The 26,057-nt window shown below is 38.0% G+C and overlaps 1 protein-coding gene across 1 annotated transcript in view; it reads left to right on the top strand.

Annotated features, from left to right (window-relative positions):
• Nucleotides 1-26,057, top strand: part of CD44 (CD44 molecule (Indian blood group)) — a 99,108-nt gene that overhangs the window by 65,547 nt on the left and 7,504 nt on the right. Inside the window, exons 8-17 of the mRNA XM_034769691.1 lie at nucleotides 3,199-3,324; nucleotides 4,228-4,335; nucleotides 7,723-7,944; nucleotides 9,809-10,030; nucleotides 11,892-12,059; nucleotides 16,127-16,306; nucleotides 18,340-18,504; nucleotides 19,373-19,552; nucleotides 20,652-20,837; nucleotides 25,139-25,237. Coding sequence (XP_034625582.1) covers nucleotides 3,199-3,324; nucleotides 4,228-4,335; nucleotides 7,723-7,944; nucleotides 9,809-10,030; nucleotides 11,892-12,059; nucleotides 16,127-16,306; nucleotides 18,340-18,504; nucleotides 19,373-19,552; nucleotides 20,652-20,837; nucleotides 25,139-25,237 — 1,656 coding nt within the window. The remainder of the gene's footprint in view (nucleotides 1-3,198; nucleotides 3,325-4,227; nucleotides 4,336-7,722; nucleotides 7,945-9,808; nucleotides 10,031-11,891; nucleotides 12,060-16,126; nucleotides 16,307-18,339; nucleotides 18,505-19,372; nucleotides 19,553-20,651; nucleotides 20,838-25,138; nucleotides 25,238-26,057) is intronic.

Below are 26,057 nucleotides of genomic sequence, written 5' to 3'. Positions count from 1 at the left end.
TATTCTGAAGAGGTCCTGAAGTCTGCACAGTTACTGTAGAATTATATGATTTCTACTGATGTGCATACTTGACTGGCATTATAGATCAAATGGGAGAGGAGTGATTTTCAGTAATTTACATGATGCTCTATATGAAAAATTATTTCCTTTTCTAAACGTTCATGAGATCTGTATGGAATAATGATAGTTTATGTCTTGCTATTTGAAGACTACATTTTATGCATGGCATCAGCTAGAGGAAAAGTTCAATAACTTTTATTAAAAAGTGTTTGTGTCTGAAGTGGATTTTGCTGGTGCGTGTGTGTGTGCAACGTGGCTCTTGCTATAGGCCTGGTCTTTGGTAACATCAGCTGCATCAGGATCTCCCTGGAGAAAGAAGCTAAATTAACAGACTCAGTTTTCTTGTGGGACATTTTTTCCCTTTCTCTTATATGGATGGTTTTTTGTTTGCTTGCATGCTTGGGTTTTTTTGTTTTTGTCTCTGTTGTTTCATCTGTTCTCATGCCAGTGTATGGGTGCCTGTTCCACATACTGGCCCAACTGGTCTTATGGAAATCAACGCCTGTAAATTGATACTTTAGTCACACTTACGCAGCCCACTGCAGACTACATGGACTTCTGTGGCATTTGCAAGGACATGTAATTGATCTGGGCCACTGTAGCTGAGCAGTGTATATTGTTTGGACTGGGACTATTGTTTTTTCTTGCAACTAATCAGTTACCAAACTCACTGATACCAGAGTTTCATGTCTTTAACCCGCATTCATATTCAGTTTATTGGCATTAGCATGTTTATGGGTGAAAGTATTGATGGATTTTAACTTTGCAAGGAAAAAACTTTGCTCAGCACATAAAAAAGATCACCAATGATTTAACCATTGTCCTAGCAGCTGTGAAGCCCATTCATGAGGAAACCTCCACCCAACCTCAATGGAATCAGTTTGCTGACTCTTGGTGGTGGTGGTCCCATCCTGACCACAAGGAACAGCAACCTACTCAGGCAACAGGGGGTAAAGATTTTAAATATTAAATCATGTACTTTGTCTACAGTCTGAATAAATAGCAGCACAGAAATACCAGCTTCACAAGAATATCCAGTCACCATGAATTTGTATTTCTGATGCCGTATGAGTTCTCTCTTTAATCTTAAATTGTGTTTTGAATGGGAAAATACAGACCCCACCCTTGGCTATCATATTAGCCAGATGACCCTCGAAGACTTGGTCTTGGCTATGAAGTAGTCATATCTTAAAAGGAAGGAATTCTATATAAATTAAAGTGATATTTGAACTTCAGAAGTTCTCTTCTTTTCATTGTTTGTGACATGCCTGTGATGATTTTTTAGCTTATTTCTAGCTGACAGGGTAAACATTTTGTTCATTGCATGAACAAAGAAACAGAAATAGTCTTTTAAAAAATGTACATTGCAGTAGAGGATTTAATGTGTTTTTATATGTAGACTTTCACCATGAAGATGATTTAGAAAGAAGAGAACATTTATACTAAACTAAATGTACTTGAAACTGTACTTTTCTGGGACCCTTTGTTATTCAAGATAAAACTCTTTTGTCCTATCACCTCTACTGTAACCCAAGAGATTTAGGCCTTGCTAAAAACAACACTATATACATCCCTTTAACTTTTATTGACATCTTGGAACAGTCATTCATAGATCCAGAAACAACTGGTTGTGTTGGTTTTATGTCATCAATTATCCCTGATTTTAGAGGAGCATTTAAATGCTCTTGATTAGTTTTGACTTCCATAATCCCATTTCTTGTAGAACAAATTGCCTTCTGCTGCTTGGCCAATTGTAGGGGGTAATAATCTACATTCAGAACATTGTATTTGCTAAGGGAAAGTCTGATGTTACTGAGTGGTTTGCCAGATTGACAGCAAGCTAACTTATTTCTTACGAGGACAGCATTGTGTGGTGGAAGAAAAGTTCAACAACATTATTTTTAAAATGTGTTATCTACTTTAATAGTCTTACTAAAGTTGGGCTGTTCTTGTATGACAAAGGTTCTTGCTACACAGACAGATCTTGGGAATATGTGGCTTCTGTCCCATGAAGGGAAAAAAATCCTAAACTAACACAAACTCAGTTTCATTTGGGATTTTTCTTTCCTTAAGATCTGGAATTTCCTTTTGCTTCATATCTTTCTGTTCCCATGTTTGGTGTGCATTCCACATGCCTGGCCAACTCTGCTCTCACGCTCACCCATGCAATTTGTGTGGGCTTCTTTGGTGTTCTATGGTGATTTCACAGGCATGTAAGTAACCTGGGAATTGAGCATTTTGGCCTTAAATTTCAAAAGTGACTAGTGATGTGAGGTTTCTCTATTTTTCGGTGCCAGATTTCAGATACCTTAAAGCAACCTGATTTTTAGAAAGTGCTGAGCACTTGCCCATGCAAATCAGACCCCTATAAATTGATACCCAAACTCACTAGACACTTTTGAAAATTTAAGTCATTATATCTTTTTCTGGACAGACTATTCTCTTTTCTTCTACTGGTCTTTACTCATGAATTGATGCCAATTCTGCACATACATTCATTTTATTATTGGCATGATTCCACTTTCAGGTGAAGGTGTTTGTAGATTTCAGCTTTGTGGTGTGGCTTTAGTGCTGTTACTACTAGTTGGATTTTTCTAGCCTCATCTCTTTGTGGTTCAACAACTGCACCTTTAACAGGAAATGTGGGATGTGCCATACTTATAATGTATTTTACGAAGCACTGTAATGAGATCAAATTACATTTTCCCTCTGTGTTCCTGAATTGGCTAACTACCTAATTCTCTAATATAGCAAAAAGGATACAATTACAGTTACATGGATCAATGTAAGAAAATTCTGAAAGTTCGGAGGCTACAGTCAAACCTCAATTAAAGGTGCAAGTTGTTGCTTCTGCCTGTTCAGTTACTGCTGCTGCTTTGCCTCTGAAGACCGTGGTACTCTGTAGCAAGAACATACCTTCCAATACCAGGATGATGTAGAAGAAGTGGATTAGAAAATCCATTAACCTATCAACAAACCAGAATTCCCACTTGACTCTGCTCCAGTTTCCTTGCAATTTGTATAGTTGTAAAAGAGATACATTGGGTATAGAAAAGAGAAGAACAGAAGCTGAATATATTATGGGTAGTGGCTGAGCCAGTAAAAAAATCACAAATGATTGAACCATTGTCCTAACAGCTGTGAACCCGCATCATGGTGCACATGAGGAAACTTCCACCCAACATGAGGGGAATCCGTCCCCTGACATTTGGTGGGGGTCCACTACAGATCACAAGGAGCAGCATCGAACCACAGCAACTAAGGGTAAATAATATGTCTTTTTAACTACTAGTGTTTGATTAAGATCATCTGATAAGTTAAGTAACAAGTCACTTTACAATTCCAATAATGGCCTATTGATATCTGGTGGCTGTTAAACAGCCTTCTTAATGCTTCATAAGGGAGAATAATACTTTTTCCTTCAGATTCTACTCTCTTAGAGCAGGACTGTATCTGGAAGGCACAAGTCCACATTGGGAAAGAGTGAAGTGACACTGCCCCAATGAGAACACCGGAGTAGCCCCTTCCTGATGAGGTGTATGCCCACTGCTATTCCCATGCTCTTGATTTAGAAATCTCTCCTTAGCACATCACTTGTTCACTCCCAGAAACTCTGCAAGTTTTATGTGTTCAGTTAACCATGATTATATGCTCTTTTTTTATTTTGACCCCCATGGTTAGCAGCACACAATGTTTTTTGCCTTAATGGTCCCTGGGTCCGTTATAGATGGGAAAAATTACAGAAATCTCATGCCTGCTAAATAGAATCATGATGTCAACAGATGTCAGAATGACCTGAAAACCCAGGGCTTCCTAAGGGTGAGATGACTTTCACTTATTGTGTCATGTCAGAATTACATTGTGGGTTCTTCAGGGAAGGGAGCATATCTCTAATTGCTTTATGAGTTTTAGGCACATTTTGGGGTGCTCAAAAATAAATGCTATAAATAAGATAAACAATAATCATCATCATCATAAACAGCAATAGATTTTCTTCGTCAAAGAAGGCACCTCTCTCCACATTCTTTCTTCTTTGCTAAATAAACCTCTAAAAAAGCACAACCAATTATAAAGGCAAGAAAGAATAAAGATGAGAATTATTCAAGTGATGATGGTGGTGGGTCAGCAAATGCAAAGTTTACAGGAGGTTTAACATCATTGCAACAGATAAGGATTCACAAGAATATGAAACAGATGATGAAGATTTACTGCAAGATCCATTACACTCTGGATGGGACACAAATGATGACATGGAACAGCACCCTCCAGATACCAGTAAGAGTAATGAAATCTAATCATTTTATCTAACTTACTATATTTAAAGCAAAATGACATACCTCAGTAAAGAGTGGCATCTGGTGCCATTTGCACGAGTAAGCAAATATGTCACGTAGCTCAGAAATCTGTCAAGGGCCACCAGAAATGCAGCTATAGTCCATCCGTGTTTATGGAATAAAGGGATGAAACATCCCTGCTGTAAACCTGTGTATTCAGTTATCTACTGTGCAATATTTACAACAATGTAATGATCATCTATCCCATAATTAGTTCTCCTGTACTCTCAGTACTTTATGTCATGAACTAGGAGATGTAGCTTATTTTTTACTGGGAGAAGACAGGATAGTATAGGTGTTGAAAGTAAAAAGCTCAATTATGGTTATCAGTAAAGAGTTTTGTTTATTTTAAAGATCTTATCAATATTTATATTTCTGAACTTGGTTTGGGTGTGTGGAGAGACTTTTTCTTTTTTCAGCAGGGGATTTCATTAGGAATTCAATAAAGAATGCCTAATGCAAAACTCAGCTTGCTTTGGGATTTTTGTTCTCTTCTTTGGCCTGAGTTTTGGGAGTTTCTGGTGTTATTTTTTTTTTTTGCTTAGTCTCTGATCACCTTGCATTAACCATTTATAAACTGCATTAATACCAGAGGTCTCTGTCCTTATCTTGTGCTCAGATTCCTCCTACTTTTGGTATTGAACTATTGGTAGATTTTAACTGTTTTGGCTAAAGTTGGTGGTGGTATGTTACTTACAGACTTTTTGTTGACTGCACAGCTCTCTGGCTCAACAACAGAACCTTTCACACTAATCTCTGGACACAGTATTAGCACTTGGCAAGGCTGCATTATTCTAATTCAAATCCTTCATGTTATTTGATGCAGCATCATCCTTCAAATTTGAGTTAGAGGGCCAATTTGTTACAACCACTGTATTAGTTCTGCCACTGTTTTGGCTATGATTTATTCTTCTGTTGCTATTTTTTTCCCCAATATCATTGGGAAACTTCATAGCAAGACAACAGCTCCTGAACAGTGGTGTGATGTAAATGGATGGCTAAGAAAACTAGTGATACTACAGTAAAAGCTATGCATCCATCTTTAATGCTCTTCTTTTACACCATGTATATTAATAATATATTACTGATGTATAGGAAAGAAAAGCAAATGGCTAATCGAGTGTGTGGGTGGTGGCTCAGCAAATATACATATCCCCATTGAGACATCCATTGTCCTAGCAGCTGTGGATTCCCGACATGCTGCAGTTCTGGAAACCTCCACACCATATACTTGGTATCCTTCATTTAACTCTTGGTGGTCGAATTCAGATCACAAGAAGCAGGGTCTCACCACTGCCAGCAGGGGTAAAGAATTTAAATAATTCCATATAAAACTCAGCTTTGTGATGGAATTCCTGGAAGTACAAGAACTACACTGATGTTATGGGGCAACCAATCAACATTCCCAATGCTTACCAGAGTACCTGGTATTTTCCTACTGTTTACTTCTAATGGACATAAGCACCTCTATATCATGTGGGTTATACCCACTTGGGTTAGCATCTCATCTAATCTAATCTAATATCATCTAATCATAATCTAATCTAATCTAATTTATCTATCTTTCCCCATATCCCAGGGATACTTTAAAATCATGCCTCTTGAACACTTGTGTAATGTCCCAAGTGGATTTCCACACGTAAAATATCAGCTACCATGTTGAAAAAATCCTCCTACATCTCCATTATTAAATGTCTGAGATAAAATCAATAAAAGCAAATGGTGAGAAAAATGTGGTTGGTGGCTCAGAAAACAAAATATTTGCCATTATCCAAACAAATAGGGGCTGTCCCTCACCACTGATATTCTTCTCAGCCAAATCATACTTCCTGAACAATTAAGAAGAACTTGTTGGTTAGGATTAAACCAGAGGGCACCTTTTACTCAGTTCTCCTATCCATTGCACAGCTTCTTGCAGAAATAACTGGGAAAGGTGTTCAGAAAGGAGAGTAGAGGGAAATGTTACTGCCTGACACCTGAGAGACTGGAAAAACTCCGTGTTCTGTGTTCTTACATACATCTGAACCTATTTGGGTTGTGGCTTTTGTACACTTTTTCAAAAATTTGATTGATGAATTTCAAAAAGCTAATTCTCAAGATAATTCAGTGTCAAAATCCCAGCTGCAGTCTCAATAGAAAAGTAACCACCAGGTCATATGTTGTGAGTGTATACCTAGTTCCTTATTCTATCACCATTGTTATTAACTTGGAACCAATAACCAAATGAATCTCAAAAAAGAGGCACTTCCTGCATCTATCAATATGTTCCCCTTCCTCAGAAATGGTTTCTTTGGCTAGTTATACATGAAATGCCCATCATCTGACAGCTTGTTCTAGGCTGTGAGTAGGTCGGCATCATATGGATGGCATCAAGTGAAACAGTGTGCATGTGATAATACTTTAAATATGGAGTTATGTGCTATATTTTTTACTGTATTATTACAGTTAGTTTTAATTAGTGAAGGTTGTGTGTTTGGAAAATGCCTCCTCTACGGGGTCTTCATTGCTGACAACATTGTACCAACTTAGAGAGTGACGGGAGAAAAAAAAATCTAAAATAACCCAAAATACACACTTTGCTGAGTGCTTTGTTTGTGTGCTGCTTTCTTGACACAAGGTTATGCTTGATGGGATCTTTTGTTGTTGGAATTTCTCTGGTGTGATTTTCCTGCTTATTTCTTTCTGCTGCTGAATGAGTACCTAACTGCATCTGGTGATGCGGACTTTTATTTTTCAGTGGAAATGATTTACAAAATGGCTTTGTAAAGTGCCTTCTACCTTTATTCTGCAATCACATTGAACTTGCCATTCCAATCGTGTTTTCTGGTGAAATTGTTGGTGGTTTATAATTTTGGAGGATAAACTTGATACGGTGGTGGAACTCATGGACTTTTCTGGGTGCTTTTCTCTGTAGTTCAAGAATGGCATGCTTAATAAGGTGTAGGACACTTTCTATATTGCCTCAATAATTGGTTAATTTGTCTGTATCATCAACTATGAATAAAACTAGGATGTAGATTTTCAAATCTTCCCTCTTTTCCCACAATGCCTCAGCAAAATAACCTCTTTGTATAGCACAAATATAAGCACCTGTATGATAGTGAAACCAGTACAACGAAAAATCAGAAAGTTGTTGACCACATCCACTTTGACGGATCCATGTCAGGGTCCTGTAAATGGATGATTGAGATGATGGTGATACTGTAGAACAATAAATAGGGCTTTACTCCTATAAGGTGCATTAAAGAGACAAGAACTAAAAGTAAAGGTAATAGTGTAAGTGATTCCGCAGATATTAAGTTCAAAATTGATTCAACCATTTTTATAGCAGTTGTGGTCTCCAATGAAGGTGCCAAAAATGAAGACACAACCCAAGATCCTTTGTTGCATAATGTTTATTTTGGAGTGGAGAAAGATGAGGACAAGTATCCCACAAACACTACTGTGGATAGTGTGAAGCCTGCACATTTCCCTGCAAAGGAAAGAGATCATTCTTCTTCAAGTATGACTGTGAATAATGAAATAGGACACAACACATATACTCCTACAGGTATCAGTAAGAATAATGAACTGTAATCATTTTATCTTCTCGTAGGCCAAACTCTGGGCCCAGATTCTCAGCTGGTGCTAATTGGCATAGCTTCATTGACCATGATGGAGTTATGCAAGTTTACACCAGTTGAGGGTCGAGTCCCTAGTGCCCATTATTGCGAAGTGGACTTTTTTGTGAAAGAGACTTTTGCCAGAGTAAGGATTGACTATCAACAGATTAAAGACTTTAGGACTTGGTCCAGTAGTAGCAGAGACACTGTTACTTTCACATCCAAGTCCTTATACTGTATGTTATTTAAAGTTTATTGCTAAATTTGAGTGAGTGATATTTCATTAGCAGAATTTCAGCCTCTAGAATCTTATTCTGAATTGGCCTATTTGGTGTTCCTGATGGTGTGATGCCAACCCTTGGCATATGTCTTTCAGTAACAGTAACTTCAGAGTGTGAAAAATTCCTACAGGTGTTCAGAAATAGAGTAGAGGGAAATGTTACTGCCTGGCACCTGAGAGTCTGGAAAAACTCCACGTTCTGTGTTCTTAGATACAACTGAACCTATTTGGGTTGTGGCTTTTGTACACTTTTTCAAAAATTTGATTGATGAATTTCAAAAAGCTAATTCTCAAGATAATTCAGTGTCAAAATCCCAGCTGCAGTGTCAATAAAAAAGTAACCACCAGGTCATATATTGTGAGTGTATACCTAGTTCCTTATTCTATCACCACTGTTATTAGCTTGGAACCAATAAACAAATGAATCTCAAAGGTCATCAAAAAGGAGGCACTTTCTGCATCTATCAATATGTTCCCCTTCCTCAGAAACAATTTATTTGGCTAATTATACATGAAATGCCCATCATCTGACAGCTTGTTCTAGGCTGTGAGTAGGTCAGCATCATATGGATGGCATCAAGTGAAACAGTGTGCATGTGATAATACTTTAAATATGGAGTTATGTGCTATATTTTTTACTGTATTATTACAGTTAGTTTTAATTAGTGAAGGTTGTATGTTTGGAAAATGCCTCCTCTACATGGTCTTCATTGCTGACAACATTGTGCCAACTTAGAGAGTGAAGGGAGAAAAAAAATCTAAAATAACCCAAAATACACACTTTGCTGTGTGATTTGTTTGTGTGCTGCTTTCTTGACTCAAGCTTATGTTTGATGGGATCTTTTGTTGTTGTCTGAATTTCTCTGGTGTGATTTTCCTGCTTATTTCTTTCTGCTGCTGATTGGGTACCTAACTGCATCTGGTGGAACGGACTTTTATTTTTCAGTGGAAATGATTTACAAAATGGCTTTGTAAAGTGCCTTCTACCTTTATTCTGCAATCACATTGAACTTGCCATTGCAATCGTGTTTTCTGGTGAAATTGTTGGTGGTTTATAATTTTGGAGGATAAACTTGATGTGGTGGTGGTAGTCATGGACTTTTCTGGATGCTTTTCTCTGTAGTTCAAGAATGGCATGCTTAATAAGGTTTAGGACACTTTCTATATTGCCTCAATTATTGGTTAATTTGTCTGTATCATCAACTATGAATAAAACTAGGATGTAGATTTTCTTCCCTCTTTTCCCACAATGCCTCAGCAAAATAACCTCTTACTATAGCATAAATATAAGCACCTGTATGATAGTGAAACCGGTACAACGAAAAATCAGAAAGTTGTTGACCACATCCACTTTGACGGATCCATGTCAGGGTCCTGTAAATGGATGATTGAGATGATGGTGATACTGTAGAACAATAAATAGGGCTTTACTCCTATAAGGTGCATTAAAGAGACAAGAACTGAAAGTAAAGGTAATAGTGTAAGTGATTCCGCAGATATTAAGTTCAAAATTGATTCAACCATTTTTATAGCAGTTGTGGTCTCCAATGAAGGTGCCAAAAATGAAGACACAACCCAAGATCCTTTGTTGCATAATGTTTATTTTGGAGTGGAGAAAGATGAGGACAAGTATCCCACAAACACTACTGTGGATAGTGTGAAGCCTGCACATTTCCCTGCAAAGGAAAGAGATCATTCTTCTTCAAGTATGACTGTGAATAATGAAATAGGACACAACACATATACTCCTACAGGTATCAGTAAGAATAATGAACTGTAATCATTTTATCTTCTCGTAGGCCAAACTCTGGGCCCAGATTCTCAGCTGGTGCTAATTGGCATAGCTTCATTGACCATGATGGAGTTATGCAAGTTTACACCAGTTGAGGGTCGAGTCCCTAGTGCCCATTATTGCGAAGTGGACTTTTTTGTGAAAGAGACTTTTGCCAGAGTAAGGATTGACTATCAACAGATTAAAGACTTTAGGACTTGGTCCAGTAGTAGCAGAGACACTGTTACTTTCACATCCAAGTCCTTATACTGTATGTTATTTAAAGTTTATTGCTAAATTTGAGTGAGTGATATTTCATTAGCAGAATTTCAGCCTCTAGAATCTTATTCTGAATTGGCCTATTTGGTGTTCCTGATGGTGTGATGCCAACCCTTGGCATATGTCTTTCAGTAACAGTAACTTCAGAGTGTGAAAAATTCCTACAGGTGTTCAGAAATAGAGTAGAGGGAAATGTTACTGCCTGGCACCTGAGAGTCTGGAAAAACTCCACGTTCTGTGTTCTTAGATACAACTGAACCTATTTGGGTTGTGGCTTTTGTACACTTTTTCAAAAATTTGATTGATGAATTTCAAAAAGCTAATTCTCAAGATAATTCAGTGTCAAAATCCCAGCTGCAGTGTCAATAAAAAAGTAACCACCAGGTCATATGTTGTGAGTGTATACCTAGTTCCTTATTCTATCACCATTGTTATTAACTTGGAACCAATAACCAAATGAATCTCAAAAAAGAGGCACTTCCTGCATCTATCAATATGTTCCCCTTCCTCAGAAATGGTTTCTTTGGCTAGTTATACATGAAATGCCCATCATCTGACAGCTTGTTCTAGGCTGTGAGTAGGTCGGCATCATATGGATGGCATCAAGTGAAACAGTGTGCATGTGATAATACTTTAAATATGGAGTTGTGTGCTATATTTTTTACTGTATTATTACAGTTAGTTTTAATTAGTGAAGGTTGTGTGTTTGGAAAATGCCTCCTCTACGGGGTCTTCATTGCTGACAACATTGTACCAACTTAGAGAGTGACGGGAGCGAAAAAAAATCTAAAATAACCCAAAATACACACTTTGCTGTGTGATTTGTTTGTGTGCTGCTTTCTTGACTCAAGGTTTTGCTTGATGGGATCTTTTGTTGTTGGAATTTCTCTAGTGTGATTTTCCTGCTTATTTCTTTCTGCTGCTGATTGGGTACCTAACTGCATCCGGTGCAGTGGACTTTTATTTTTTAGTGGAAATGATTTACAAAATGGCTTTGTAAAGTGCCTTCTACCTTTATTCTGCAGTCACATTGAACTTGCCATTGCAATCATGTTTTCTGGTCAAATTGTTGGTGGTTTATAACTTTGGAGGATAAAGTTGATGTGGTGGTGGTAGTCATGGACTTTTCTGGGTGCTTTTCTCTGTAGTTCAAGAATGGCATGCTTAATAAGGTGTAGGACACTTTCTATATTGCCTCAATTATTGGTTAATTTGTCTGTATCATCAACTATGAATAAAACTATGATGTAGATTTTCAAATCTTCCCTCTTTTCCCACAATGCCTCAGCAAAATAACCTCTCTGTGTAGCACAAATCTGAGCACATGTATGATAGTGAAACCGGTACAACGAAAAATCAGAAAGTTGTTGACCACATCCACTTTGACGGATCCATGTCAGGGTCCTGCAAATGGATGATTGAGATGACAGTGATTCTGTAGAACAATAAATAGGGTTTTACTCCTATAACATGCATTAAGGAAACAAGAACTGAAAGTAAAGGTAGCGGTGTAAGAGGTTCTGCAGCTATTAAGTTCAACATTGATTCAACCATTTTCATATCAGTCGTGGTCTCCACTGAAGGTGGCAAAAATGAAGACCCAACCCAAGATCCACTGCTGAATGGGGCTCATCTTGGATGGAGTGATAAAGTCAAGTATTCCACAAATACTACTAGAGATGATGTACTACCTGGAGTTATTCCTTCACGTGGAAGTGAACATTCAACTACAGGTATCAGTAATTAAGTGAGAACTTGAGAATGCTTTTTCTTTGGCATTACACATTATTTGTGTGTAGTGAACTCAGATGCTAAAGGCCTATAAGTTTATTAGGTGAGGATACTGTGTTACTCCAAAGTGAACAGGAAGCATTGTTTAGGTGTTGCAACATGGTAATTAAATAGTTCTGAGTTATAATTAGGTTTAAAGACAGATGGGTCTGAACTGCAGAATTTGGAAGATTTCAGATACATGGCTCCATTTCATTCCATTAAAGAGAGAAACCCAAATCCACGAAGTTTGGATCCAGAACCAACTCTCTGTTTCTATTTATTGACTGTTTTAGGGTCAGATGGTACCAGATAAGCACTACATTTTTATGGGGCTTGTGCAGAGCCTCCTCCTTCCCTCTCTTCCCCCAATTTACCAACTGGAAGTTTGGGGATTAATTGTGATTTATGCAATCTGGCATATGGAGAGACTGTGCATGCTGCACCATCCATTTAGATGTACATGAGATGCCTCTAACATCCTGATAGCTTCCTTTTTGGTTGTGAGATAGTAAAGTTGTTTTTTTCTGGCAGTGAGGTATATTATGAGGGGTGGCATCAGGTTGGACAATAAACTTTACAGTAAGGATTTGGGTGTCAAAGTTTTATCTTATAAATATTTTAAAGCTGTTTTATTCTTAGATTTTTAAGACCAGAAAAGACTGTTATGAACATCTGCTCCTTCCTTTGGCATAACACAGGACATAGAATTTAGCTCAGTAATTCCTGCATCAATCCCATAATATCAGGGTAAACTAGTAGAGCATTAGTCAGTGAAGTTTGTGTGAGTGTAACACGGCCTTCTCTGTGAGCATTCTCTGTGCTTGCAATGTGGAGCTTTTTTAAGAATTGAAAGAATAAATGCCACCTTCTCTAAATAAATCAATAAATAAAGTCCACACTTTCTTGGGTTTAGCTGGTGTACTTTTCTCTTGCCGTTGCTTTGTGCTGATGGTCAGTGCTTATTGCAAAGGGTTGTCTATAATCTTTTCATCTTCTGATTATGGGCCCTTATTTAACCATGAGCGTTTCACTCATGGAATGCACTGATATCAAAGGCAATATTCTTAGACTATGTTCTAAGTCATCCTAATCTTACATGCATCATGTTTGCCAGTGTGTTTTCTGAAAGGCTTTTAACTTTGAAGGGTAAATCTGGTGTGGTGGCAGTGTTTCAAGACATTTCTGACTGCATCTCCTATGTCTAAACAACAGCACCTTGAATAGTGAACAAGACAATTCATTTACTGTGTCAGCTGTCATTTTAATACAGCACAGAATACCAATACAAATATATTTTTCAACTTCAAATGTATATACACAAGTACTCCAAATATCCAACCATCGTATCCTATACCATTTTCGCAAACAAAGGCAACTTACCTGGAGCCAAATCTATAATTATTCAGAGAAGTAGAGTAAATGGTGGATTCTCTGTAACTTGAAGTCTTTAAATCAAGATTTCATAGAATCATAGAATCCTGGACTTTAAGGTCAGAAGGGACCATTATGATCATCTAGTCTGACCTCCTGCACAATGCAGGCCACAGAATCTCACCCCCCACTCCTGTATCAAACCTGTGTCTGAGCCATTGAAGTCCTCAAATCATGGTTTAAAGACTTCAAGATGCAGAGAATCTTCCAGCAAATGACCCATGCCCCACGCTACAGAGGAAGGCGAAACTCCCCCCGCCCCCAGGGCTCCTGCCAATCTATCCTGGAGGAAAATTCCTTCCCGACCCCAAATATGGCGATCAGCTAAACCCTGAGCATGTGGGCAAGACTCACCAGCCAGACACCCAGGAAAGAATTCTCTGTAATAACTCAGATTTGAGGACTTCAGTAACTCAGCCAGAGTTTATGGGCCTATTACAGGTATGGGTGGGTGAGGTCCTGTTGGCTGTGATGGGCAGGAGATGATCATGATGGTCCCCTCTGGCATTAGAGTCTATGAGGTACTATCTTTAAAAAAATGATAATTTCCACTTGTATGAATCCAGAAGCCACAGACTCTGCCTATTAATTGGCATCTATCAAAGATGAGTGAGAGAGGAACAAGTTGCTGCTGTAACTTTTTCTGTCACTGCTGCAACTATGACCTTTTCTGCTATTGGCATCTTTCATTGGGACAATCTCCAACAAGCTTAAAACTTGTTACTTGTATTGTTGTTACACTTAAAACCCCCAATCCCGCCACAGATTTGCCCTATAAGCACTATAATACCTAGTTTAAAGTCTATTGATAAATCTCAGTTTTGCATGGAATCATCAGGTCAAAACTTCCAGTTTTTTGGGGATTATTTTGATTATTTGGTTGATTATTTTGTTGTCTTTTCTTTTGGGTTTTTAAAGGTGTTGGTATTTTCTTTGGTTTCTCTGTGCTTGCAGAAGAGAATAAAACAGGACTAACAAATGTTAGCACTAATAATTATTCACCTGAAAATCCCCACTGGACATTTATTATTTGCTATTCATTTGACCCATTATTTGAAAGTTTCCGTGATCCACCCTGGAAACAGAAAGAACACCATGTGATTTATAGCCATTGATTATTGACTATTTTTTTTGTGTCATGTGGTTTGATATTCACAAACATTTCATAGATTCATAGACTTTAAGGCCAGAAAAGACCATCATGATCATCTTGTTTGACTTCCTGAATATCTCAGGCCACAGAACCTCACCCACCCAATCCTGTAATAGACCCATAACCTGTGGCTACATTACTGAAGTCCTCAAATCATGATTTAAAGACTTAAAGTTATAGAGAATCCACTGTTTACTCTAGTTCAAACCAAAAATGACCCGTGCCCTATGCTGCAGAGGAAGGTGAAAACCCTCAGCGTCACTGCCAATCTGACCTGACGGAAAAATTTTTCCTGACCCCAAATATGGTGATCAGTTAAACCTTGAGCATATCAATGAGACAAACTGTAATCTGAATAGGATTAGTTCAAACAATTCAGATAATACTTACTAATAACTCATAGATTTGAGAAAATTGAAATGAAATGGCTTGTCTCAATTGTCAGAATCTGCCTGTCTGGAGACAAGCACTGTAATGTATATAAAGCACTGAAATCCCCCCAAAAGAAAATGATTCTTCCCTGACATATTTGTTATTCAGTCTTCATGCCATGTAACTGAGATCAAACTGAGTTACAAAGGCACGCTGATGCTGCTATTTCTACTCTTCTCGCTGTTGCTTTTACCTGTATTGTCAGAGGATTTCTGATGAAAACATTGCCCCTGAACAGGAACATGGCCAGTGATGGTGATAATGTTATAGAAAATAGATAGTCCTCTCTGCTTTTCTGTTCTTATGCTCTAAAGCCCCAATTCAGCAAACACTTAAGAATATTCTTAACTTTGAATATGTGAGTGGTCGCACATGATGACGTGTTTGGTGCAACACCACCTAAATACAGCAGGAATATCAAATTAAATATTGCCCATTTCATTCCATCATTTTCTTACATGTTGTTATGTGTCTTTTACGTTACAGAAGCAGGTTTGCTCCCACCCATGGTCAGACTCTACTTGTCTGGAGGGAGTGTAACTAAATGAAACAGTGAAATCTTAAAAGAGAAAATTAATAGTTGTTGTTAATGAGACATAATCCTCATTCTGAGTGTCTGATCAAACCTGAATTATGGGACCAAATTCTTGCAGCTACTTCTTCTTTGTTGTTCTTGCTTCTGTGCCCATTTTCACTGCGTTTATGGTCAGCCAAGACACAGTCTTGAAAAATAGTATGGTGCTGGTAAAAAGATTTAGAAAACTACTGATGTATCTTGAGTCAGAAGAGCATTTAAGTATGAATTTAAGTCCTGTTGATGTCAGTGGGGCAGTTTTCTGAATTGGGATAATAAAGAGGAGCAAAACCTTTATACTCTTTCTATGCTACTAAGTGTAGTAGATATATGAAAGGACAAGGCCTGTTGTACAGAGAAGAACTGAAGAAGAGAATAATATAAAGAGTGATGCTGTGTGTATTAATTTCACAATTGCTTCACCACCATCATAATAGCTATGGTCTCCAGTGGTGGGACCAAACATGAAGACTCAACCCAAGATCCACTATTGCATACTGTTCATCCCGGTTGGGGCAATGCAGACAAGTATCCCACGAATGTCACTAGGGATGATGTGCTGACTGGAATTATTCCTCCAAGTGAAAAAGATCAGGAAAAGGAATCATCTCATACAGGTACCAGAAAGAATAATTAATTACGCGTAAGAATTTCTAAAGCACTCGGCATTGACCTAAATCTGCTTTCATTGAAATCAGTAGGAGTTTTACTATTTATTTTGACAGGAGAAGAGTTTGACCAATGCTGAATACTTTTCAAAATCCCACCCTATAGTTCATTTACTCCCTATTTGGAAGGAATAACACTACTTCTATATCTGTGTAATTTTATTATGATATTCTATTGAAAGTCTCTTGATAAAATTTGGTTTAGAGTGGTACTGTGATAATCATTAGCATGGAATCTAAAATTTCCTAGGTTGTTTGCATTTTTCTGAGTTGATGTATTGGGGTTTTCTCTGACTATGCTATTAAAGCTTGCTGAATAATGAAAAGCAAGATTCACACATAATGTATAGGTAAAAGTGAAATCCCAAAAGAGAAAATTATTAGTCACTATCATATTAATGGTCAATCCTCAAACTCAGTAACTGAGATAAGACTTGGATTACAGAGGCAACTTGCTGCTGCTATATCTTTTCTTGCTAAGACATCTATCTATGTTATAAGCATGGATAAATTCAGCCAAATCATAGTGCCCAAACAGCAAGATGGTGTTGGTTAAAAGTTGAAAAAAAACAATGATAATGTGGAGCAAAATAGAGGGTCTCTGCTTTCCTTCTCCTACAAACTTAATACAATAAAATATAAAACTTAATGGCCAAATGTAGAGCTGAAGATGAGAATATTCTGCAAATATTAAGTTCACAACTGATTCAACCATCATCAAAAAGCTGCCATTGCCAGTGATGGTGCCAAATGTGAAGACTCATCCCATAGTATACTCACCCATGTGGATCCAGGATGGGACAGTAAAGACAAGTATCCCACAAATACCACTATGGATGATTAAGCTACATAGTGAACACGAAAATGAATCTCATCACTCTCTGTGAAATGAGATATTATTTCTTCTGCACAGTTCTCAAATAAAATATTTCATAATAAGCTTTCACAATGTGAACCAAGGAGAAGTTGCCAGGTATCCATAGATAGTGCTAGATGTTTTAATAATTGCTGTTCTCACTACTCTCTCTCTTCCTGGATATTGGCATGATGGAGTTTTTTTTATTCTGACTCTCTGTATTAGATACTTATTAGAGACTCTTCCTCCAAGAACAGTGGAAGTTTTGTTCTTTCATAAAGTATGCTTATTGAATATCTTACTAATCATTTGACAGTGTGGTAATGGCAAACCCTCACATTTTTGTATCTTGCTTTCCTGTTAACCTTTATATTTCATCACCTAGGGAGGTGGTGGAATCTCCTTCCTTAGAGGTTTTTAAGGTCAGGCTTGACAAAGCCCTGACTGGGATGATTTAGTTGGGGATTGGTCCTATTTTGAGCAGGGGGTTGGACTAGATGACCTCCTGAGGTCCCGTTCAACCCTGATATTCTAAGATTCTACAATTATCCCTATGGCTCATCAGCAATCTCTTTATAGCAGAGCATTATAAAGGGATCAGGGAATGGATTTGACATAATAATTAGAGTATCATAAATTCTTCATTCCATCATACCATTTTATGTTGTGTGTGCCTTTTATGCCACTGAAACATTCTAAGGAATGTCGCCTAAGGACTGTCACAATAATGAATCAGTGAAATCTCAAAAGAGAAAATCTTGTCATACTAATTGGTCATGGTTCCAATGTTCAGCATCTATAATCAATCCTAAGTTACAGGGTAAGATGTCACTGCTACTTGCTTTGAGTATTTTGACGGTCTTGCTTCTATGTCTATTGTCTATTGTCACTGGAACTCTTCCAAATTAAACCATAATCCTGAGAAATAGCAAGAGAGTGTGGGTTGAAAAGCTGAGAAACCAATGACAATGTGAAAGAAAGCAGAAGGCCCTCTCTTCTAATGCTCTAAATACAGTAGAAATGCAAAAAATTATGGCCAAATACAGAGCAAAGAACTGAAGATGAGAATAATGTGGATAGTGTTTTTGCAAATATCACACAGCTGATTCAACCATTGTCATAACAGCTGTTACCTCCAATGATGGTGCCACATATGAAGACTCAATCCATGATTCACTGCCTCCAGATAATCAACCAGGATGGGGCAGTGAGGACAAATATCCCACAAATACCTCCAGGGATTATGTTATACCTGGACTTATTCCTGAAAATGAAGACGAGTCTTATACAGGTACCAGTAAGAATAATGAATTATATTAATTTCACCACCCTGTGTGTAATGAGACATTATTTCTTCTGCATACAATTTATTCACTATCATACCTTGTTGGAAATCTAAATTCTCAGCACAGAGGTGCATTGGTGTGGTGACGGTGTTTTTGACCTTATTGCATGGAATCAGTTGCACAACAATTTTTATTTTTTAAATTTTCTTCTCTTTTTTTCTGGGTCTGTACATTGGACTTTCCTCTGCCTTTTTCTGTGTGCTGTCTAGAACATACTGAATAGTGAAAATAAGATTCAAAAATGTATTTGTGAATCTGAGCCTTGAATTGAATTTGATCGTATATTTTGCTTTCTCCTTATTCGGTGACAACCAGGGATTTCCCTAAACCGGGGAAATCCCTAAATGTCTTGGCAGGCCAGGTTGCTAGACATATGTCGAAGATAGAGCCTGGTAATTCCAAAATCCCATTCTTTTTATCCTATATTACCAGCAGCCTAAATATTGTTGTGCTTTAATGACATTCTGATTTACCGAGATAAATTTGGTGAGGTGCTGTTGCATTTATGAGCTTATCTGACTGCTTCTCCCATTGGCTGAGATCAGACCTGAATTCCAGAGACAAGTAGATACTTCTGCTTTCCCTGCTCAGGCTTCCATGTCCATTATCATTAGGGTTCCGTTAAGCCACAGTAATCCGACAGTGTTGGTTAAAAAGGTGAGAAATGTGGCTCAAAAGCTTCTGAGCTTCTCTCCTCTGATACTCTAAATACAGCAGAAATTTTAAAGAGCAAGGCCAGGCATAGAGGCAACTAACGTGGCTAGTGCTTTTGCAATTATTAAGTTCCCAATTGCTTCACCATCATTATAACAGCTGTGGTCTCCAATGATGGTGCCACACATGAAGACTCAACCCAAGATCCATTGTTGCACAGTGTTCATCCTGGCTGGGGCAATGAAGACAAGTATCTCACAGCTATCTCTAGGGATGATGAGCTACCTGGAATTATTCCTCCAAGTGAAACTGAACATAAAAATGAATCTTCTCATACAGGTACCAGTAAGAATAATAAATTATAGTCATGTTACTTCTTTTTTGGATGAGATAGTTTTAATTGTTATTTTGCCATTTATACTATGCTAAAAGTCTATTGATAACTGTTAGCGAGTTATGGCATATTATTGTACCTGTTTACAGGAAATCGGCTAATTGAAATTTTCTGTAATATTGTGAAATTATTTTTGTTTTAGTTTATTCTTGACTTGTTTCTTTTTGTGTTAAGAGTTTCCTCCTTGTGTTGTTGGATTGGTACATAATGAGCTTGCATGAGGGCTATTTTCCTGGTCTCCTTTGGTAATGCGAGGTGTTCTAATAATCATTCTTCTTACTACTCTATCATTTTGTACAGCGTGGTGATGCCAAGCGCTCTCATTTTTGATCTTGCATTCCTGTTAACCTTTAGATTATCATCTCTGAGTTTCTGTTCTGGTGCGCTTGTAATTGGGGGATATAAATCTGGTGCGGTGATGGTGTTTTGGGTGAAATTTTCTGATGGCTTGCTCCTGTGGCTCACCAGTAACCCCTTTATAGAAGAGCACTGTCTAGAGGATCTGGGACAGGACTTTACAAAATAATTGCAATATCATAAATTCTCCATGCCATTCCATCAGACCTTCATACGTTGTGTGCGCCTTTTATGTCGCTGAAGCCTATTCTAAGCAGTATTACTTAAGGACAAGAACATAAAATAAATTAGTGAAATTTCTAAAGAAAAAATAATTGCCATATTTATTGGACATAGTTTCAGTGCTCAGCATCTGTAATCACTCCTGGCAGCTTCTTGCTCTTGGGTTTGTTTGTTTTGGGTTGTTTTATTTAGTGGTCTTGCTTCTGTGTCCATAGTCACTGAGACTCTTCTAAATTAAATCATAACCCTGAATAACAGCAAGGGCGTGTTGGTTAAAATGTTGAGAAACCAGTGACAATGTGAAAGAAAGCAGAAGGCTCTCTCTTCTTATGCTCTAAATACAGTAAAAATGTAAAAGATCAAGGCCTGTTGTAAATACAACAGGACCAGAAGAGAAAAATAATGGTGGTGGTGGTGGTTGTACAACTATTAAGTTTAAAATTGATTCAAGCATCATCATAACAGCAGTGGTCTCCAATGATGGTATCAAACATGAAGACTCAACTAAAGATCCACTGGCACCTGGCATTCAACCTGGAGGGGATAATGAAGACAAATATCCCACAAACAATCCCATTGATAATTTGATACCTGGAGTTTTTTCTGACATTGAAATTGGACATGGCAGAGGACCAGCTTCTACAGCCACCAGTAAGAACAATGAATTACAATAATTTTGTCTAATCCTTCACCCTTTTTTTAATGTCTCCCGATATAAAGGTAAATTTGTAAAGTATTGGGAGAAATGTTATGATCTAAAAGATTTTTCTTTTAATTGGAGTTTTGAAAGCTAGAAAATAGCCTCCTACCAATGTGCATGAAAGACAAAGTGTTTTAATTGTAGAACTATGTGAAGTGGGATTATGTAAGACTAGTGTTTCCAGCAATCTTTCCTCTCAGAGAAGATGAGTAGCATTTCTTCCTTTCACCAACTCTGGGAATCCTCTCTAGAACATCAGAGAAATAAATGCATAACAAAACATCTGATTGGAATTGCTAGTGTTCCAGTGTCAAGCTGTGGAGATAGTATTTTCTATCCTAAAGGCTCAAAACACAGAACACTTTTGTTCCATCTTCCTGATCATTTTATTCTCTGTCATCCAATGGCAGTTATTTTGAATGCTAGCAAAGTAACACTTAGTCCAACCAGCCCTCACCCCACCGTCCTGATATTATGAATATGTACCATGGAAGAGAATTTCCAGTATGGCATTTCTGCCTCTCCCCCCTCTCCCCTCCCCCCCCCTCGAGTAATTTTGCTGTTAAGTAACCCATCAGTGATTATTAGCATCTATGGGTGCTAGGAAGCAATAGGCTTTTAATTTCTCAGCTGCTTCAGTTTTGAAAGCTTGTTTCTGATAGAGCTAGTTTGTATAAAGAAATAACATGCATTGATCACAGTGTGAATGTTGTTGTTCCATGTTGTAACATGCAAGTAATTATATTGGAAAATTAAGTGGCTTTCCTGTATGCCCAAATATACTTTTCATTTAAATTATCAACCCAGAGGCTAAGGTTTTCCTAAATGCTACACCTTCTCAGTCATGCTGCGTCAAATTGTCTGCTGTTATAACTCCATAGAAGTCAATACAGTCGTGCCAGCAGAGAATTTGTCCAACAATCTACAGCCATTTTTTGCACACAACCAAGAATATGAACATGTATTAATACCACATCTTTCATCAAAGTATTTTTGAAGATAGTCATGAAACATTAATAGTTTAAAAGAGTTAGAATTTGCATCAAATAAACTCTTTAATTTGATTTTGAAAGGAGCTTTGAATATGAAAAATGAGTTGGTTCTATGGTGGAGACACACTGATTTGGTTTCTATAGTTTCTGGACTCTATCTGGGTTACATTAAACGTTCTAGATGTTACTCTCTTCTCACACCAGTTTTACACTGGCATAATTCCATTGGTTTTGGTGGAGGCAGTGTTATTTACATTGGTTTAAGTGAGATCAGAACTCAGCCCTCAGTCTTTTCAGATCTTAATGAACAACATGATACAAACTCAGCAAAATAAACTAGATCAAAACTGCCTTTAGAGGCCAAATTTTATAGAGCATAGATGCCTCAAGCATTATAAATTTAATAAATATATTTTATAAAATGCTATTTTATTTTTCTATTTGTCATATTTAAATGTGTAAATTGCAAAGTCATGTCTCCTGACTTCCAGTCCCCCATTTTATTAGGCTGTCTCCCTAATTTACTGTGTGTACATTAGACACTGTGTAGAAATGTTTGGTTGCTTTTCTTTTTTGAATATGTAGAATCTGACAGAGCTGGTGCTGAGGTAACTTTCAAGGATCATCTGTTTAGATTCTTAGCAGAATCAAAGACATGATATTAACGGAGCAACAGAGCTCATGAGACTCTCTTCCCAACATTTTTCCTGCTATGCTAAGGCTGTGCGTCCATTTCTTTTAGTGCTATGGCATTATAGCAAAGCAGAGAGAATGCTAGGTCACAACTCTATCACAGTGGAAAATGTGTGCGCACATTGAGGGAGTGAAGGAAGGTCTTTTTTTCATAAAATGGGTCCTACAAAGCATGAATGGGATGACAAAGAAAGTTCACTTCACGTGTTAAAAGAACATATTTAAAGGCTCATTTTGAAGAAATTCTTTGCTCAGTTTGCTATGCCTCATGTTTTGACTTGCTTTTCCTATATAGTCATGTTCAGCTGTGGTCTGACATCATAAATATGACTGATCTTTTGCCCAAAAGCCACAGTGGGATAGTGAAACCATACACTGAAGAAATCCAAATACATATTTGATTCTTCACAAAGAAAGAATATGGTTAAGTTGTCATAAGATGAACCTCACAGAGGTCCCTAGTGCCCCTGTCTGTCTACTTCCTGCAAGTGTCTCCTATGGAGGGGATAAGCTGGGCCTGTGATGTTAAGTTGCATAGTTGAATCCTAGATGTTGTGAATATTTATGTGGTGTGGATAGTATAGTTCTAGACAACTAAAATCTTTAGTAAATACCTGGGCTTTATTGCTATACAAAAGTTAGCGGTTCAGTTCAAAGGGGTTTTGTGGATGGAGCATCATGCTAGAGCCTCTGATCAGGTAACAATGTCTCTTGAAGTCTGTGGGTACCCAATCCACCGTAATAGTTTAAACATCTTTGTCTGTTTTCTCCACCAGATGCTAAATTCAGCGCTCAGTTCTTGTTGCTGGGCTATGAATTTCCCATGAGATAGCATGAAGTAGCCCATCAGACATAAGTAAAAACATCTGGAGGTTTCATGAAGAGCCTGTTAACAGCAGAAAAAAAATGTGCTTCTTAGTTGTGTGTTTGCCAGCTATTATTAGGAAATGAGGTCAGAGATTTTGGCCAGATTGGAGTCATGAAGTGCTTTGAAGGATGAGGGGAAGTTTAAACTGGACAAGGGAGAATCTATGAGGAATTCAAAGGATATATAGGTGTGTGTGGCGGGGTGGCTTGACTGGAAACGGCACCAATGTGGGGATAGAGGAGGCCAAGATGTTACCATACTCAAGAATTAAGTTGATTGGTGCATGGCCCAGCAAATGTTATTTAATGAGAAATAGGCCAGAGTTGGGGTATGTGGTTGAATTGCAGACCTAATTCAACTTCACAACTCAATGTCAAGATTGTCTTCCAGAGGCTTCACTTCTGGAACATGAAACTTCTGTGAACTGTAACCATATCAGCAGCTAAACATAGTGCCTAGGGTCTAGAAGGACCATTCATAAAACCAGCACCAGCCAACATGGTGATGTCTTGGTTCAGCACGAAAGAGATACCTGCTCCAAGCTTAACCCACTGGACCTATCTCTATAATGTGATCAGTTGATGTCACTGTAGCAATGTTTGTGATCTTACAGACTGATTTGGCTAACCAATACCAATGTAAAATCCACATATAGCATGGATTATAAACTTACTCTGGTAAGTAAATTGCTATGTGGCTGACTCCATTTGATTTGTGAAATCATGGAATCACTTGGGTCCTAGTCAATCCAGTTCTTCTTTTGCTCCCCAGACAGAAGGCTTTGAGAGTGCTGAGAGGACAGCGTGCTTGGCCTGATTGGAGAGAGTACCTCACACGTTGCTCAACAGCATACCCGCTGGTTGTTTAAGGGCAGAGTCTCATCCAATATAAGGCCAGAAAATACTTGTTGTAGGTGCATGATGGTGATAAAAAGACAAAGGGGTCTATCTGCAAGTGGGCAGAGGACAATCCTTCCATTAGGAACAACATTCTGATGTTTGAGACCTCTTCATGATAGTAGCTATCACATTTAGAGCTGGCCAGTAAATGACAATTCTGTTTCATGAACATTTGAGGTTTCCAGATTTGTTTTTTTTTGTTGCATATTGGAATGAAAACAAAACCTTTAGAAAGTTTTCATGAAACAGATTTGTGTTGAAATCTCCATTTTTGGATTTAAAAGGTCAGGTTTTCAATTTCCCTGTCTCGCTTTCTCTCTCTCTCCCGGGAATTGACCAGACAGTCCTTCCTGGACCTCAGAAACCTTCCTGTCAAGAATTTCATCAAAATCAATACCTTTCTGCAAAACATTTTTATTTCGATGAAACAGCATTTTTGAGGGGAAATTTTCTGAACAGCTTCACGTTTTAACTGAAACAGTAGCATGATAAAAAGTGAAAACCGCCCCAAAACAGCAAGATGCTATTGTTGAGAAAAATGAATCATATTATTCAAGATAACGAGGCCAGCCCTAGTTATACTGATTATGAACGTATTTTGATGAGCTGTGGGCTGTGTAACGTTTTTCTATGCTACTTTAGTATGAGATTTTGCAGTGTAAACTCCTTGTTTCTGGACTCAAGGTGAACTTTGTAGTCATATCATCCTTTTAATTGTGAAAGGGCAAATTTGTAGTTTATAGCTGCCTGTTAAATATTCTCTAGGCTTGTTGGTCATAATGGATGTTTTTGTTGTCTAGGTTCTACACTTAACAAACACGATGGCAGAAGAGCAAATCCATCTGGACAGGTCACAACACCAAAAACAGCTTCACAGCCTAGATCAGCCAAAATACCAGGTTGGTATCTCAAGCCATTGCCTTTGACAGTTTGATCACAGAATTAAAGAAATGGAGATGAAGAGGGTATTATAGGAGATCATAGCTAATCCACATTCCTGCCAATGCATTCGGTTCTTCAACTCTGAAGCAAAATATTCAGGACACTTGGAAAGGTGAAAGAAGAGATCTAGAGCACTGGGAGGTTCTGCATATGTGGCAGATGCTTTTTCTAATATATTATCTACAACGTGTATGATTATGTGTTAGAAAGATATCATACCAGATTCTACCTCCATTGTATCATGCCCAACACAATATCAATGGAAGTAATCCCATAAAAGTAGCTTCACTGTTGGGCCTAATTTTGATCTCACTTACATTGGTATATCTCCACTGATGTAGTGGATTTACTCTCAATTTATACTGGGGTAAATGAATTCAGAATCAGGCTCAGAATTTACAGTCCGTGTCAGGTTCTCATGGAGTAGCTCTATGATGCAATGTTTGGATTGTAAACAGTGTAGGGGAATTTATTAACTGGGAACAAACAAACAAAAAAGCCTTTCTCTATTGTTTCCAGATTTCTGCTGGTATGATCCAGTTTTTCTGAAACTAAAAACGGAGGGCAAAGTTGACCTCAAAATGTCCCTTTAAAGCAGGGGCGGGCAAACTTTTTGGCCTGAGGGCCACATCGAGTTTTGGAAATTGTATGGCGGGCCAGTTAGGGGAGGCTGTGCCTCCCCAAACAGCCAGGCGTAGCCTAGCCCTGCCCCCTATCTGACCCCCCCCCCCCCGCTTCTCACCCCAATGGCCACCCCCCGGACTCCTGCCCCATCCA

Source organism: Trachemys scripta, chromosome 4, assembly GCF_013100865.1.
Source record: "Trachemys scripta elegans isolate TJP31775 chromosome 4, CAS_Tse_1.0, whole genome shotgun sequence".
NCBI lineage: Eukaryota > Metazoa > Chordata > Testudines > Emydidae > Trachemys > Trachemys scripta.
This window is presented reverse-complemented; position numbering and strand designations above follow the sequence as displayed.